The 16943-nt window shown below is 37.3% G+C and overlaps 1 protein-coding gene across 2 annotated transcripts in view; it reads left to right on the top strand.

Moving 5' to 3' along the window:
* Window positions 1–16894, top strand: part of fam171a2a (family with sequence similarity 171 member A2a) — a 41542-nt gene extending 24648 nt beyond the window's left edge. For both annotated transcript variants that reach the window (XM_046866369.1, XM_046866370.1), the window contains exons 4-8: window positions 5499–5657; window positions 7129–7308; window positions 11846–11956; window positions 12241–12367; window positions 13247–16894. In XM_046866369.1, the coding sequence (XP_046722325.1) occupies window positions 5499–5657; window positions 7129–7308; window positions 11846–11956; window positions 12241–12367; window positions 13247–14720 (2051 nt within the window). In that variant the 3' untranslated portion in view covers window positions 14721–16894. The remainder of the gene's footprint in view (window positions 1–5498; window positions 5658–7128; window positions 7309–11845; window positions 11957–12240; window positions 12368–13246) is intronic.
* Window positions 16895–16943: the final 49 nt, after the last annotated feature.

Raw genomic sequence — 16943 nt, forward strand, 5'->3', positions numbered from 1 at the left:
GGAGTAAATGCACAGAGACACAGCAATAGTAGCTGAGGCATCTGAATAAGTGGTTACTTTTGTTTCTGTTCTGAGCCAACAGAAATTATTGGAATATTTAGAGCTAGTGTTCATACAACATACTTCTAAATGGAAATGCTAATACAACTCTAGTTGTCTTAGCCGCACTGCCTTATATATTATCCATCAGGTGGACAAATTTGACTTTTGCACAACTAAAGTTTGGTATCTTAGTGACTAAGCTAATGTTTGGATTAATAAGCATTAATGATTAATAGATGATCCTTCAAAATGAGCATGACTGTCTTGGTGCTTCATCTAGCCACCATAAATTGTTACTCATAGTCTGCAAATATTTACAGTTCCTTTGTATGCATGTGCAGACTGAACTGTATTGAGCTCGTTAAACTTTAAAAAAGACACTTGACTAATCAAATGGCAAGCATATACCTCACTGATGTATGCAATGCACTGGGATAAACTCTGAAAGGACAGCATACCCATAAATCTCCTTACTAAATAAATTCAAGTGAATAACCTGTAATGTGATTGTAAATATTGTAGCAACACTCCTCAGTTACAGTTAATCTTTGATATGCGACCCACTCCTTGTTGTTGGCTTACTGAATTAACATTAGAACTTTGTCCATTTATGGAGATGTCATGGCCTACACGGTAGATTGTTCTATCCCCATGCTATTCCACGCTTGGTCAGTTCAAGATTACGAAACTCCTGTTGGTTAGTGGCAGAAAGAGAAAGGTCAGAGAACCAGGCTTTCCAGACTTCAAATTTACATTTTCTCTTTGTCATGTTCTCATTTATTTTGGCTTGTAGTGTGAGTCAAAGCACCTGTCTCTTTTCTCACATTCAGAATCAAGGAACAGGTTGTACCTGTCTCCTTCTTTTTTTTGACACGATGCCAGAGTGTTTTTTTCTGTTTAGCATAGACATTTAGCTTCACCTCTAGCAGGGAGTGAGGCAGATAAGGCATGATTCCCACAGGAGCAATATACGATAAGTTCCTAAAATGACAGCGAGGATGCCTGAAATGATCCAGCTTGCAAACCCCCATAAGGATGCCAAGCAAATGCCTCATTGATAGATGCAATGCACAAGGATAAGGTACACAAAACTTTGAAAGGATTGCGTACCCAGAAACCCTCTCACTGACCTTGACTTGAGCTTTTGGCTAAATTCCAGCAGGGTTTATACAATGGGAGCTGAGCTGAGACTTGGCAAGGGTCCCACACATTAGCACAGAGGATCATGGTTTATCTTAAGTAAGGTAAGCAGAGATGTTGGCAGAAACGGAATATCCTGTTTCTTAATGAAAAGCAATGAATATTATGAGAATGACGTGAACAAGTTTACGACAACGTGTTTTCTATTCAGAGCCAGCATTTTTTGCTTCCCTTTTAAAAGATAAGGGCATCCTGCTAAGCAGATTTGCTGTGCCAAAGTTAATCAAAAATGTAAACAGTGTGTATATATATATATATATATATATATATATATATATGTACATTGATGACAGCGAAGTCAGTTTGTCAGGGCTATGAGGAGGCACAATTAGTAAATAACCAGTGACTCCCAGAGGAGTCTGGACAAAAGCTTTTGGGGAAATTAATATGCTTATGCATTACTGATTTTCAAAGCATTAGATTTACTATTATAGAAATTCAGCTGTGTAATTGGGAACTGCTTGGTGGCAGTGGCAATTGTAAATCAGTTAATTGGTGACTGGGTAATGTTATTTGAAATATTGGTATAATCCTTTCACAAACTAGTTGAAAATTGTTTAAAAGGTTGAAATATACACTGTTGAAAACCAATACATATTCCTTTAAAGATGGATGGAGATTCAAGGCGGTTTCAAAAGCATTCCAAATTTACATGCAGTTGGCTCAGCTCCTGCAAAAAACGACTGCTCTGTTGACATACTGAGTTCTAACTCGCACTAGCATACTCCAATGTAAAATTGCAGAGCTCTTTCACAAATGTCTGAGCAGAAGAATGTTACTGAATATCATGGCAGTGTAATACTATGTAGAGATGATACAAACCATTATATTACATAAGTCTAGAATCCTCACAAGGCCATTGAATTTGTAAAACGTCCCTGGGTGCCATATCACATACAGACAGAAAGATTGGAATATAAACCAAGGCTCTAACCAATTCAGCCAACTGTTTTGTGACCATGGAAAGAAATATTGCTTCTAGCTCCACTCTCAAACTTCTAATTTCATGGTGTAGTAGGCATGCATCCAATTGTGCTGTCATTTTGAGAACAGATGGGACACTTAAATTCACCTTTGACCTAAAGCCAGCCCTTTCCTCAAAAGCACCTCTTAACTGCATTAGACTAAACATTGAGCACTTCTGCTCATTCCTCTTTTCCAGAATGGCTCCCACATCAGCAATCTGCACTTGTTTTTTTACCAAGAACCAATGCGTACTATTCCTACTACCAAGGCACAGTAATGATTGTCATGATTAAAATGGTAAAAAATTGGCTGGTTGAATTCAAGAAACTGCACTTTCTGTGATTAATGTGAGTGCAGTGAGTCCCTGGGGTGTAGTAATTAACATTTAGGAGATTGATATTGCACTGTCAGTTGGTGCTTTTGTCTGTCTTTTCTTCAGAATTGAATTGTTAAATTCCAGCTTAAAATGATGCTGTTATAATTTCTGGAGGACAATTATTGCTGTTCACATTTGTTCCTAGCATTTAACATGGAGATATATTAAATCTCTGCTTTTCCTGAAGCATAAAAACATAAACAACAAGAAGCTTCAAAGACATTCAGGATACAAACGTTTTTTGGTCCATTGTGTTTTGATTTACCAGGACCAGTTCAACATGGCACTGCTCCTATTGCAAACAGACAAGCTCTGTTTAGTGGCAGAGAAAGAGAAGGCCTGAGAACTGGGCTCTGAGGAACCCCTTAACCCCAATGAGCTTCTTGTTTTCCACATTGTTGAGCACAGCCGGAGGAGTCTAGTACAGCTGCCAGCAGGAAATGTGGAGGGTTGGGATGACACATTGGTGAATACTAGTGAAACGGTTTTTGCATGATATCAGGGACTTTTAACTCACATTATTGTTGTTGAACCATTTGAGAAGCTGATTCAGTAAAAAATTTTAATCAATGTCACATGTTTGCTGTTTTGGATTTTGCCACCACAGCCAAGTCTATTTGTCATGTAATAAAGGCAAGTCCAGACTTGGTAAAATATAAGATGTAGATAAGATAAAACCTACAAAATCAAAAAGCCTAAACAAGATTTGCAAAGCAAGAGAACAAGGTAGCCCAAGTTTTAGACAGCAACAACCGTGCTAGAAAAACGCTAGATAATGAAGTGCAACTTGTGACTTATTTGTTGGGGCTCATTAACAAAAATTACCACACAGATGCAACACAGCCATGTGACATGTTTCAGTGAGCTGTAGTGGGTGATGGGAAACATAGTCTAGTGAGTATTACATTTTATTAAATCAATTTTAGGGCACATTAAGTAAGGATTAAACATGACAATGCATACTAATGCGGGAAAATAATTAACCACCCTAAAGTGGTTACTGTAGTTTTTTTTACCAGAGAATTTTGCAATGATTAATTAGATTTTTATTAAATACAATACATAATTTTTAGCGATATGTAATGTTGTGGAACACCCAAAAAATGTCAAGAAATCTTTTCTAACTTTCTCTTGACCTAAAGATTAACGAAATTTGTAGCTACTTTCCATGGAAATCAAATCCCAACACAGCATCCTTTGTCCAGACTTTGTCCTGTGCTGGAAAACCTAAAGGATTATGCTTACCTCTGTCTGTTGAAAACCTTCTAATACTGGCAACTTCTTACAAAGTAGCCTCGATGTTGTTGTGCTTGCTTTGTTTTTTTTGTTTAGTAACTTAATATGTAAAAGTTGTCCAGTATAAACCTTATGTAGGTGTAACTATAGGGACAATACCATTACAACAAGCATATTAATAAATGCCCATTAATATATGGCAATATAACTGACAATTAGACTTACAACTGTCAGAGCTAATGTCAGTCACCACCTTCTGACCACAACATCATCATGAAGAATATGTGAATAATGTCAGTGGTTTGGTGCAGTAATTTGGAGAAAGGAAATTCAAAACCATAACAGCTCTAAATATGATACTACCTGTGATGTAATATAGCAATATTTAGATTTTACCCATATGGAAAGGACCAGCATAGCATCTGTGCCATTTCAGAAAGCAGGCATCCTCAGCTCTGGAACCAAGCCATATGATTCCCCAGTGTGAAGTGGATTCTGTGCTGCTGTGTGTGAAATAGCCAAGCTCTTCAGGAACCTTAGCCAGCTTGGCAGACTACCAGTCAGAGATAGATTTTTCAGGTCCTTCCCCAAATAATCACACTTTTCTGTGTTGCTTTACTGTGGATCGACCCTCCTGGTTGTGAATCACTGTTAAAGCAATGCTGTTAGTGAAAGAACTTACCTTGGTATACATCAAATTCATGTGAAGCTTCTTATAGCCTAATTAAAACTGATAGCACTTTCCTGAATCAGCTGATGTATTGTTTGTCTGAGCTCTTGCTATTTTTGTATTTTATATATATATATATATATATATATATATATATATATATATATATATATATATATATATATATATATATATTAAATATACAAAAATAAAATATAATAAAAAATAACACAACACTCCATTTAAAATACTACTGAAATTTATTACTTAAAAAAAAATTACTGAATCATAAAAATGTGCTAAATGAAATAAATATGAATATATTAATTATATTTATAAATATTGCCCAAAAAATATATGCATTCAAACTGAAACACAATTTGTGTGTGTGTGTGTGTGTGTGTGTGTGAGAGAGAGAGAGAGAGAGAGAGAGAGAGAGAGAGAGAGAGAGAGAGACTAGATTGGGTATAGCTTTTTCTAGAGTTAATGCTGAAGAAATGCAGTGGGACTGGAGCATACATTTGTGTGTGTGTGTGTGTGTGTGTGTGTGTGTGTGTGTGTGTGTGTGTGTTATAGCTGTGGGAATGTGGTGGATAAAAAATATTGAAAAAAATAGAGTGGAGAGTGACAGGAAAGTAGGATTGCGTGATAGAGGTTCAGTCTGCCTGAACCTATCAGTGGCTTAATGCTAATCGAAAAAGGCATTCCAAATTCACACAGCATTTTTGTCTATTTATAATCACTGTACTGTGGGGTAATAATAATCATACTTATAATCAGTGTACTCTACAACTAGTTTGATTCTGTTGAATTTTAACAGAGACGTAAAAACAAAGACTTTACATTTTGGGGCTTTTTTTGTATCTTATGAGGCTCACACTATAAAATTTAATTCATAATCGATCCAAGAAATGAATATACAAAAATCTGCACAGATGGCCCCAGTTATACAAAATAATGTTAGCTCTTGCATTATATTGAACTATATTGTATTGAATTATATTGTAGGTTCCAGAAGCCATCCATTGGTGCAGCTACAAAGAAAAGCCATCGGATCCACAATCAACGCCTCCCAAGTCACTCTTTCGGCCATGCTTACCTCCACTAGAAGCCAGTACGAATTAGGTGGCTTCCCCTATCCCCTTGGAATGGAGAACAACAGCACAGGTGATTAAAAAAACTTACTAAAACAGTTAACTGAAATAACACATTTTCTTTCAGACCTTCTGACTTTTTGCATTTCAATGTAGCAGCTCACATTTTATTATTGGATTATGTACTTGTATATGTAATACACTATAAAGTACTAGTCCTTATTCCTATTCAGGGATGATCAAGCTGCTGTTTAGGCACCCTTTAATCTCTTTAGTGTTAGAAAACCTGCCCCCAATCTGGTCATACATTATGCACACGGTCCAATCCCGCTGGCCATTTTCATGTCCCATGCTTTGCGTTTTACGGAGTGAACTATCTCCTCCCCCACTTTTAGTGTCAATGTTCACTGCTTGAGCCGGCCTCTTCTCAGTACAAACACTAAATGCTGGGTTACAATATGTCCTTTGTTTTGTCTCCACATGCAGACGCATCTTTCTTTTTTGTTGCTTTGTTCTCTTTTGTTGAGGCCAAAGTTGAGCTGAATTAAGTAAAGTTAGGTTGCAATGTATGTATTATAACAAACTGCAGAATGATTCCCATCCTGTTTTTTTTTTATGACTTGATCACAATACTAATAAGCAAATGAAAAAAATGGATAGCTCAAGAGGTTTTATCATATAAGGCATAAAACATGTTGGGGTGTTCTGTTAAAGGAAAATAATCCATGCTGCGGTGGTGCGATAAAACCTGAATTATTAAATTATTAATGAACAGCACCCCATGCTTTTTAGTCATTAAGAGTTACATTTAATTTTATGGAACATCCACAGTGTTCACCATTATCAGCCTATTTCTCTTGACGTTAATATGACCCTCCAACAAAAATAATCATACTAACAAGAAAACACAAAGCGCCTTTCCTATCATAAAACATTTCCTATGATAAAAACCTCATGCTAATGATTTTTTTATTTAATAGACAATAACACAAGTTTAAAAAATCTATTTTTAGTAGTGTTAGATTGAACTTCCACCATACAAGTCCCTCTAATGGAAATGGAAATGTAACAGAATGAGCACAATGTTGTTGACGCTTTGACTTTGAAATTACAGGCACTATTGTAAGCTAAAATAAAATTAATAAAAAAAATAAATAAATGCAGAATGTTGTAAATATTGCAGAAATATGAACCATCTTGGTGTCATTTGTAATTGCATATTAATCCAATTGTGTGAAACAGCAGTTACGCTCACCAAATATGACTAAAATGGCAAAAAAAAAAAATGGTTTATAAAATGATGAGCACCAACACACAATAAATATCCTGAATATAAAGAATAACCACATTGAGCATGTAATGTTTTAAAAAGTTAAAGATTCCAGAGGAACTTAAGCCACTCCTTCTTTCATTGCATTTCAAGCATTATATTTTTCAAGCATTATATTTTTCATTTCTCTCTCTCTCTCTCTCTCTCTCTCTCTCTCTCTCTCTCTCTCTCTCTCTCTCTCTCTCTTTCTCTTTCTCTCTGTCCCTTCCGTCAGTCCTGAACACTAGCTGGGTAGAGCTGACGGCAGTGGCTGCAGTTTGTGCCACACTCGCTGGACCCAATGGCGCCGAGGTTCAGGTCTCAGAACAGATCCAGGTTTCCGTCCCTCTTCCCTCAGACTCACCTCTCAAATCTGCTACCAGTGTCCCTGTCTGGAGGTTTGAGGACAGGACAGGTAAACATGACACATTGTAATGAAATCAAATGTTCATACAGTTACAACTGCAAATCAGGTCCACAAGTGACTCTTGGTTGTTTGAGACTGACTACAGACTGGCCTCCTATCAGTAATAGGACACACTAGCCACTTATTACTGCGTGTAGTAGTGCCACGCTAGCATCGATTATTATACCTGTGCAATTAAAAGTTTCATTTTGACTTAAATGCCCCTCTCATTGTGTCATATCACAAATGTACTTTCAGCATGTCAATTTGCTGGAATTCTTTTCTCTGAAGAGATCAATGAGAAAATAATTTTCCATATGCTGATTCTAGAGTAAGTAGTCATGATTATGGGTACACCGCATATATCATCTACAATAATATCGTAATTGTTGTTTTAACCACGTGTGATTAGACATTATCGAATATATCGCTAAATACACCTACAGAATGCACCTCTTGTAACCTACTAGGTTAGACACGTACGCATTTAGAATGTGTTCTTTACCTGCACGATTCAGTCTTATTAAAATGCATTGATGATAATCACAAAATTCAAGATATGGGGGCAGAAAATGTATACATTTATATCATTTTATACAGTTAATCAAAATCTTATGGGAAAAAAAATTCGTCAAAAAACAGTTGTTGAAATATATTATATTGGAAATGTATATTATATTACATTTATATTAACATTTATATTATGTTATAATATAAAATAGGGATTTCATTTGCTTGGTAACCACCAAAATGTCTTATTATTCTGATTAAATGTATTTAAAAAAAAAAAAAAAAAAAAAAAGGCTTTAAAGGTGAAACATTCCCATAAAAGGTAAAAATCTATTTAAACTTATTGAAAAAGATTAAACTCAGTCACTGCTGTAAAATGACCACTAGAATATCAAACAATTTAGTCAGCAGTCCGCAGTACTCTGTAATGTACCAGCACATTAACACACTCGACACAAAATATCGCTATCGATAAAATCCCAAAAAATATCGAGGTCGAATTTCTGTCAATATCGCACACTCCTAGTCATAATAATAATAATAATAATGTGCATCATGCTTATTCATCAATATCTCTGCATGAGGAACATACAATTTGGTGATTAAGGTGACATGCTTGGTGCAGTGTGCTTAGGTAAAATAAGAGTCTCATCTGCTGCAGCTGTTTGGGGTTAGAAGATCTAAGGTCCTGTTGGCTATGCTACTTCACAGAGGGTCTGTTACACAACGGGGTTCAGAGGGAGGGTGAGAGCGAGAGAGTGTGTGTGCAAAAGGGCCATTTGCAACCTTAGATGCAGGCATTCTTCTAGGACAAGGACTGCACGGTTCATGCTGGTTGCTGGGGGAACGTACAGGATTTTGAGATGTAATCCACACACCATTTTGATGATGTATCCTTCAGAAGAATTGTGATCAAGACATCTTGCAGGGTTTTTAAGTGTAGAAAGAGAATACATGCTATAAAAAAATCAAGATTTATTTAGAGATTACATACAAAAGCCCGTGTTCAAGAGTCATGCAACAAAGCCTTTGATTTACTGTAGACTTTCCTGTAAATAGCTTTGATTAGTGGGAACTAGTGTTAATTAGCATTAACTTAAAAGGTCTGCATATGGATTAGGTGATGCCGCACACTGGATTTAATCAACCAGCATGTAAAATGGAAGTCTCAGCCCATCTGGCTGTTTAGAGATAGCTTAGTAAGGCGAGCTGGGGAAGAGCAGGTATGAATATGCAACGTGTGTGGGTGGCCAGAATGTACTGCGAATGCGAAAAAAAGAAAAGTATGAATAAACGGACACACGCAGTCATGTGATGTGGGTGTGTGTACAAGCATGAGTTTAAGAGAACAGTCTCCCTTTGAAGCCTATTTGCTTTACAGACAGGGGAGAGCTTAGCCTGCAGTGTGAAGCAAGCACTGTTGCATGACCTGTTCTGGGAAAGCCCCCTTTAGCAGCAAGCGTTGCTTGATTTACAGAACTGCATTGCACCCTTGTGGCCAGGCTTTAGCATGGCAGGATTTTTTTTTAAACAGTCTCAAATCAGAGTTTGAAATGAGATGGCTATAAATAACTACGTTTGCCAAGTGTGAAAAACGAGCCCAACATGAAGATCATTTTGTATTATAATGTTTATCACAGTTTTATTTTATATTAGTGATGTGCTCTGGGATGCTACAGGCGTTAGATAATTGCTCTTGCTGTGTGTTTTGTGCAGCATGAAAAAAAAACTGTACAAAAACATTTAACAAAAGAAAAAATTTTAGTTAATTGACCAAAGAACTAAGGACCATAAAGGGAAAATAGCTAAGGTTAACTAACAACATATTAATTCCTAATCCATCAAGCATTAGCTAACTTCATAAAAGCATTATGTACATAATGATTATCAATGTGTTTAAATGCCGATAAAAGGTTATTTAAATCGAACAGTACAAATTGTTATGATAAATACAAAATGTATATTGCAACAATATAGCAATATTATAGAAGTCCTAAGAGGCCATGCATTATATTATTTTTTTCTCCGTGATCTTGACATCTCGTTATCACGACTTTGTTTCCTCAAGATCTTGGCATAACAAACATTCATCAAACATTCAGTGGTTTCCTCATGATCAGTAGTTATTTTTTCTGTGTATTTAGCATAAGAGCATGTTCTGGAGGCAGCATCACTAGGTTGTAACGGTACACGTATTCGCATTGAAATTTTACGTTAAAGAGCTTTCGGGTCGGCAATCCTTTTCAACGTGTGGAACATAGTTAAAATCTGAGTTCCCTCAGGAACGTATTGTGTCTTAGACCGCAAGTTTGTTGAGCCTCCCCCTTATTATTATTATTGTTATAAACTTGAAAACATAACCAACAATGTCAGTTGTATAAAAAGAAACTAGAGTTAGTGTAGTGTCACTGTGGCTACTCACTCCGTACTGGAAATAAGGTTTGTAGCAAGTGGCTAGCGGCTAACACTAGCAATAAGGATTCTTTAGCGTTTTATGTCCAGCTTCAAGAAATTCTCTTAAAAGAAGAATGGAACAGTTATGTAGACCATATCTTTAGAAAATGTTATATTAAATGTAAACCACACACACACACACACAATTATATCTTCTTCTTTTGGCTTCTCCCGTTAGGGGTCGCCACAGCGCATCATCCGTCTCCATACCCCCCTTGTCCTCTTCATCTGCCCCTTTCAAACCAACTACCTGCATGTCTTCCCTCACCACATTCATAAACCTCCTCCTCTTTTCCTCCTTCCTGGTGGCTCCATCTTCAGCATCCTCCTACCGATATACCCCATGTTCCTCTCATTCCCCTGTAGTTACTGCAGGTCTGCACATCTCCCTTATTCTTTATAAACTGGTACCAGCACACACCTTCTCCATTCCTCAGGCACCCTCTTACCTTCCAAAATCCTCTCACTCAAACTGAAATTGTATGTCAGTGATTGACACATAAGTGTCCGACACTTCAGAAGGAGACTGTCAGGTCTGCAACTTTATCATCAAAGACAATATAGCAACCCTGAACGTGACCGGGACGTCTGCATGGCTACCGAATAGTGCATGGAAGGTGAGGAGCTATTTCAGTTTGAAAGGGTCTCTGATTAAAGTGAAAGCGAGTGCTCCATGATGCTGTAATAATGCTGCCTCTAGAACATGCTCTTATGCCAAATGCAGAGAAATATTAAGTACTGATCACAAGAAAACAATGTTTGTTATGTCAAGATCCCGAGAAAATGAAGTCGTGATTACGAGAAACAACTTTTGTTATGTAACATTTTCCTTTCTTGTATTCTTGTGATCACGAGAAAGCAAGAAAGGAAAATATATTAGAATGCATGGTCTTCTAGCACGTCCATACAATATTTTAAGAAGAAAGACTACTGTACATTTAAAAGAAAGAAGAAATGTTTTAAGCAACATTGGGAGGTGGTGGCTCAGGGGTTAAAACATTGACCTTTTGATCAGAAGTTCAAACCAATAAGCTGCCATTTCTGGGCCCTTGAGCAAGGCCCTTAACCCTCAACTGCTAAGTGTTATAAAACAAATAAATGTTTGTGGCTCTGGATAATGGTGTTTGTCAAATGCCATAAATGTAAATTGTATGTAAACATTACAGTACTTTGTAATACTTCCCACTAATGATTGCCAGGATGACGTTCTGTAAATTCAAGGATGGAACATTGGAACTTTGTCAATCAGAGGTCGCTATTTGGGTTACACCCCACTAAACTCACAATAGTGATTTTCAGGTGATGTCTTTAATTGAATGCTGTTATTTAGCACTAATCTAAAATAAATTTATACTAAGTCCCTCTCCAAAAAGCTAAAATTCACAAATAATATTATTTCTTTCGCTTACTTAACAAAATAATTTGATATGTAGGTGTTATTTTCCTCCTGGTTTGACTTAATAATGACCAGAAAACCACCTGCAAAATTTACATACAAACTAGATGGTTTGTTTAGCCTGTGGTTTGATTTTTATTATGGAATATCATTGTGCTTATGCATGTGTGTGTGTTTGTCCTACAGGTTTGTGGATAAGAAGTGGTGTGGGCTACATTAAAAAAGATGGGGCTCACATGACCTGGACTTTTGTGGCTTCACATTTAGGATACTGGCTTGCAGCTTTTTCATCTGGGGGTGAGTTTTGCTTTTCCCTCTACATTGACCTACACTATCAGCCATATAGTCAGATCTTTATTCAGTTTTACAAATATTAAATGTTATTGTTACTGGAATACTGCTAGTGTTTGATCAGTTAGACTTGCTCAAATATTTATAATTAAGCTAGTCAAGACCCATGAGATTCACACTATCTTGAAGAGGTAAATCATGGCATTATATCAGAATATCCAAAACATGCCATGCCATATTCATTTTATTTACTTAGAAGTGAACATTTTATTTTCACAATTCTGTTTCAGGCACAATGTTAAACAACTCAGCCCTGAGAGATTTCACCACATACCATACCATCTTCCTTCTGGCAATTCTGGGTTTTATGGCTCTTCTGGTTCTCATCCTGCTCTGCTTAATGCTCTACTACTGCAGGTATTTTGGTCCTGACTTACCATGGTGAACAGATCGAACCACATAAGCCAAAAGAGATTAAAGGCTCTTTTTACTAGAGGGTGGTCTTTGGTTAGCTGTGAAGCCACCTGTCCAAAAGCATAGTTGTGATTGCAGTACTACTAGTTTAAAGCCATTTTTCAATATTTTTTATATACATATATATATTTTTATATGGCAAAAGAATTCAAACAACTGACAGTCATACTCAAATGTTTGACCTCCCCTATATTTCGCTAAAATGATATGCACACACAGTTGATTAAAATATGTGTTAATCTAGCATTAAAAACAAATTTGAGAGGAATTAGAGCATTGGCTACTGACCATGTCATCTTGCTTGTCATTGGTACCTGAACATTACATGTTCTTGTGGCTGAAAGGGGATGATTTACAGCATGTTTTATCCAAAAAAATTGACGTTATTGGAACGCAAAGTGGTGACCATTTACTTTTTAATGCATATGGTTTTGAAGTTCAGTGTTCAACAAAAACATATAGATGTGATATTCAGAAGTCCACATACTTTTAGCCATATATTGTAAGGGATCGTACGCATTTTGGAAAATTATGAAAAAGTATTGAATTTGAATTGACTAATTTTGAGGTCTGGGTTAGTATGAAAAAAAGAACACTGAGTATTAAACATTTTTTGTGTTTCCATACTATTGCCCTATTTGTTTTTCTAAAATATAAAAATAATATATATTTTTTAAAGCTAAGGCTGTGTCTACACTAATCTCTATACATACTTTGAAAGTATGAAATTTTGAAATGAAGAATATGTAGGAACCCTGTATTGTGAATTATGTCTATACAAATTCTTTCTCATGCTCATCTCAAACATTCTTTATCTGTCAGGAGGAGATGCCTGAAACCTAGGCAACATCGTCGTAAAATGTATATCTCATCCACTCTGGAGAGCTCTAAAAGGGACCAGGGTACATCCACTTCTCACCTTAACCTCATAAGCGGTGGACGTTTGGAGACCCCTTCCTCCACTGGAGATGGTGTGAAATCAGATCTGTCTTCTACAAGGGACTCACGAGAAGACTTTTTCAGGTGCAAGCAGCGCCATTCCAGGGGGAACAGCAAGCAAGGCGAAAGCTTCCCATTGCATGTCAGCTGCTCCACCAATACCAACAATTTGGACCTCCTTCTGCGAGATAACCACGGCAGGATTTATACTTCGGTGGATGATTCTAATGCACGTAAGAACCATCATCTCCATAATGCCAAGGACAACCAGGGTTATACATCCAATCCTCCTTCTCCCCCACAGTTGCTCCAATTTGCTGGTCACTATCAGGAGCAAAGGCGGGACAGCAAGCCCCCAGAGTACTCTGCCTCTCAGGTTGCAGATAACTTAAACAGGCCAGTCTCCATGAATACACAGCCAGGTCAGCTTATCTTCTGCCATTCCATGGAACAAATGAAGGACAGCATGTATCACAGTGTTGTTCCCACCTTAGTCATCCCGGCACATTACATGCGCCTCTCCACTGATCTGTCATCCATGGAACAAGCTGTGGAGAGGCAGCAGCAGCTGCAACATGATATGGAAGCCATTCAGGTGAGCATGACATTACCTCGCCAGCAGACTCAACAGCAGCAGCAAGAAACCAAGCTGCAAAATGAGGCAGAAAAAGCAAGTCAGCAGGGAGAGGAGTCACAGGATCAGAACTGGACTTCAGATGCCTCCTCCGGGCCGGTCCACATACCTGTTTTGTTCAATGAATCGTCAATGACCCAAATGAATGGAGAACTAAAGGCGCTCACAGAGAAGAAGCTACTGGAACTGGGTGTAAAACCTCATCCTCTGGCCTGGTTTGTGTCACTTGATGGTCGTTCCAATTCACTTGTCCGGCACTCATACATCGAGCTAGGAAATGAGCCTCTGCGGGCACCCCAGGAACACCATGCGGAGACATACCCTGGGAACTCAGGAAGGTCTTCCCAAAGAAAAAGCAAAGAGGAAAGAAAGGCAAAAGAACTACGTGAGCCAAAGGCCCATGGCAGGATCCACTCTAAGCTCCCAGTCATTGATACCACCAACCCCAGCACCAGCAGTGAGAGCCACACAGCCCCTTACTCACCAGATGGCTCCATGGCACCACTACTTGATAACACTCCAGAGTCCCGGGGTGGAACATTTCCACGTAAAGGACGCAGCCGAGACTTCACTGCCCATGGCAGCACAGAAGACCGCAGAGATTTGGAGACCAGTCTAGATTTGGAGACCAGTCCAGATAATGATGATAAAGATGATGAAGACGAGAATAAGAAGAGCCCATGGCAGAGACGTGAAGAGAGACCGCTCATGGTGTTCAAGTAGCCCCCACAAGCTAAGATCTGTTCTGTCATAGACTTATCTGGCATTTCTACATTAAGTATGGCAATATATTGCTGTCAAGGATGTTTGAACACCTGCTTGATGCTTTTCTGTGGAGATGGATTAGCTTCAGTAGAGACATTATAGTTTTAACATTGACAGGCCTCTACTTGTCAGGAAACCAAGCTAGTGCTTAGGGCTCATGTTATCTTGAATGTCCTGCAGATAGAGTATTTTCTAGGATGTAAATCAGACATTGTTTAACATTCAGTGTCACTACCCTGAGGACAATCTTTTGTTTTACCCAGGGACTTTTTCACTCTGCTGGGAATGCGTATGAGCCATTTTAATAAATGATGTTGGGACATAATCCTTGGGCCTTAAAGAATTGTATTAAAGAGAAATGTTGAATAGACATATGGACTGAATTGTGGAAGGGCTGGTGACTGCATTTCTTTCTCAATCTTTTAAGGCTTTCGTGAAGGTTTGGTTTTTATATAATTGGTGATAAAATAGTGTGCTGAATCCACCTTCCCAAAATGGGAGTGACATTTTGCTGGGTTAATGTGCTAACTCTACAGATGACTTTCCATGTAATGCCCCTGAATTTACCCTTTTTAAAATGTCCCATTTGAACCTAAACTGTGTAATCAATTTTACAATTCTGGAAGGCTTTTATTTTTTGCAGCTACACTATATTATTCTTTGACATCCAACTGAATCCATAGGCCCCTCAAAAATGTTTCTTTGGATGATTAACAATTCTACATTCCTAAAGGGTTCTGCTTTTAGAAAGACAATACTTTGATATGTTGCAGCACTATGTATTGATATTTTAACAATAAGTGTCCACTTGCAGCCTTGCCACTCTTTATGCAGTTTATTTTGGTAGGTAGCACTGTTGCATTTACACTGTGCTGAAAAAGTGTACTATAGCTGAACTTCAAGCACATTGTTATGGCCACCAGATTGTATTTTTTACCATAACCAAATACACGTCAGCGTCACAGAAACGGCAACAGCAAACAATGAGAAGCCATAAAATGTGAACATGTAATACATTAGGGTTCCCCAGAGGAACAAAACCAAAAAATAAATAAAATACACTACAGCACACAAGATGGAACTTTGCTGTCTAAGACTTTGACACTTTTCGAATCTGTTTTCTGTTAGCTTTGTGCTATGACAGATAATAGATGAAAGACCAAATCTGTAACATTTCTATTTCAATCAAAACTTGTACAGAGATGCAATAAGGATGACCTGGGCTAATAAAGCCACAAATAGACTTTATAGATTGAACAGCCATGTTAATTCCTATCAATGCAATGCTGAAATCAATAACAGCTTATTTTCCTAGAAGATATCTGACATTTACTTGCAGCTTTGACATAGCAGGATAATGCTGCATTAAATTAATTTAATCATCTACTTTCTCTTTTACAACCTTCAAATGTAACCTTTCCAGCTATACTGTAGTATAAATTTGGTCCACGTCAGCTATATAACGTTTGTATCCAGCTGTAATTTTTGCACTTGATATAAAAAGACACTTGTAATTCAATTTCGGCTTCATCACTTCTCCCAGTTTCTCGGATTGGAATGCTGATGCATGAAAAAATTGACTCTAAAAGGAATTCATCAGGTATTTTTTTTTTCATGTCCAAGTATTGCTTAGCTTAGCATTTTTACAAAACATTGTGAACCACTTGTTTAATAGCACTGTAGTAAACTTATTTTTTTTTTCCTTATTTTTTTTTTGTCTGCAAGATGTACTAATTTCTTGTGTTTAAAATAATTGGTCATTATGATAAACCATTTTAATTATTTTATTTTATTGTTTTGCTCTTAAATATCACTCATTTTAGAATATAAATCAGAAAATACTACCCATAGCATGCCAAAGTTCATACTAAATGAAGAAAAAAAAAAAAAAAAAAAGATGTACTAACATCCTTTTGGCTTTCCTGTCACACTTATTTTTCTGTTACTGCCTATAAAGTGCCTTTGTGTGTCAGACTTGGCCCCAGACTTGCTGTGTTCACATAATTGTGTTATTCAAAATGACAATCTGACATACAGGGCCAGTTTTCCCACATATAAATAAGCCAAGATTTCTGCACTGTCATTTGTTTTGCCTTAGCATATCCTGTGTCTAATAAACCAGCCTGAAGATATTTTTTTGTATATTTCTGGCCTATTTTTTTGACCCATAACTGTGAGAAT

This window comes from Silurus meridionalis, chromosome 14 (genome assembly GCF_014805685.1).
Source record: "Silurus meridionalis isolate SWU-2019-XX chromosome 14, ASM1480568v1, whole genome shotgun sequence".
In the NCBI taxonomy this organism is placed as follows: Eukaryota; Metazoa; Chordata; class Actinopteri; order Siluriformes; family Siluridae; genus Silurus; species Silurus meridionalis.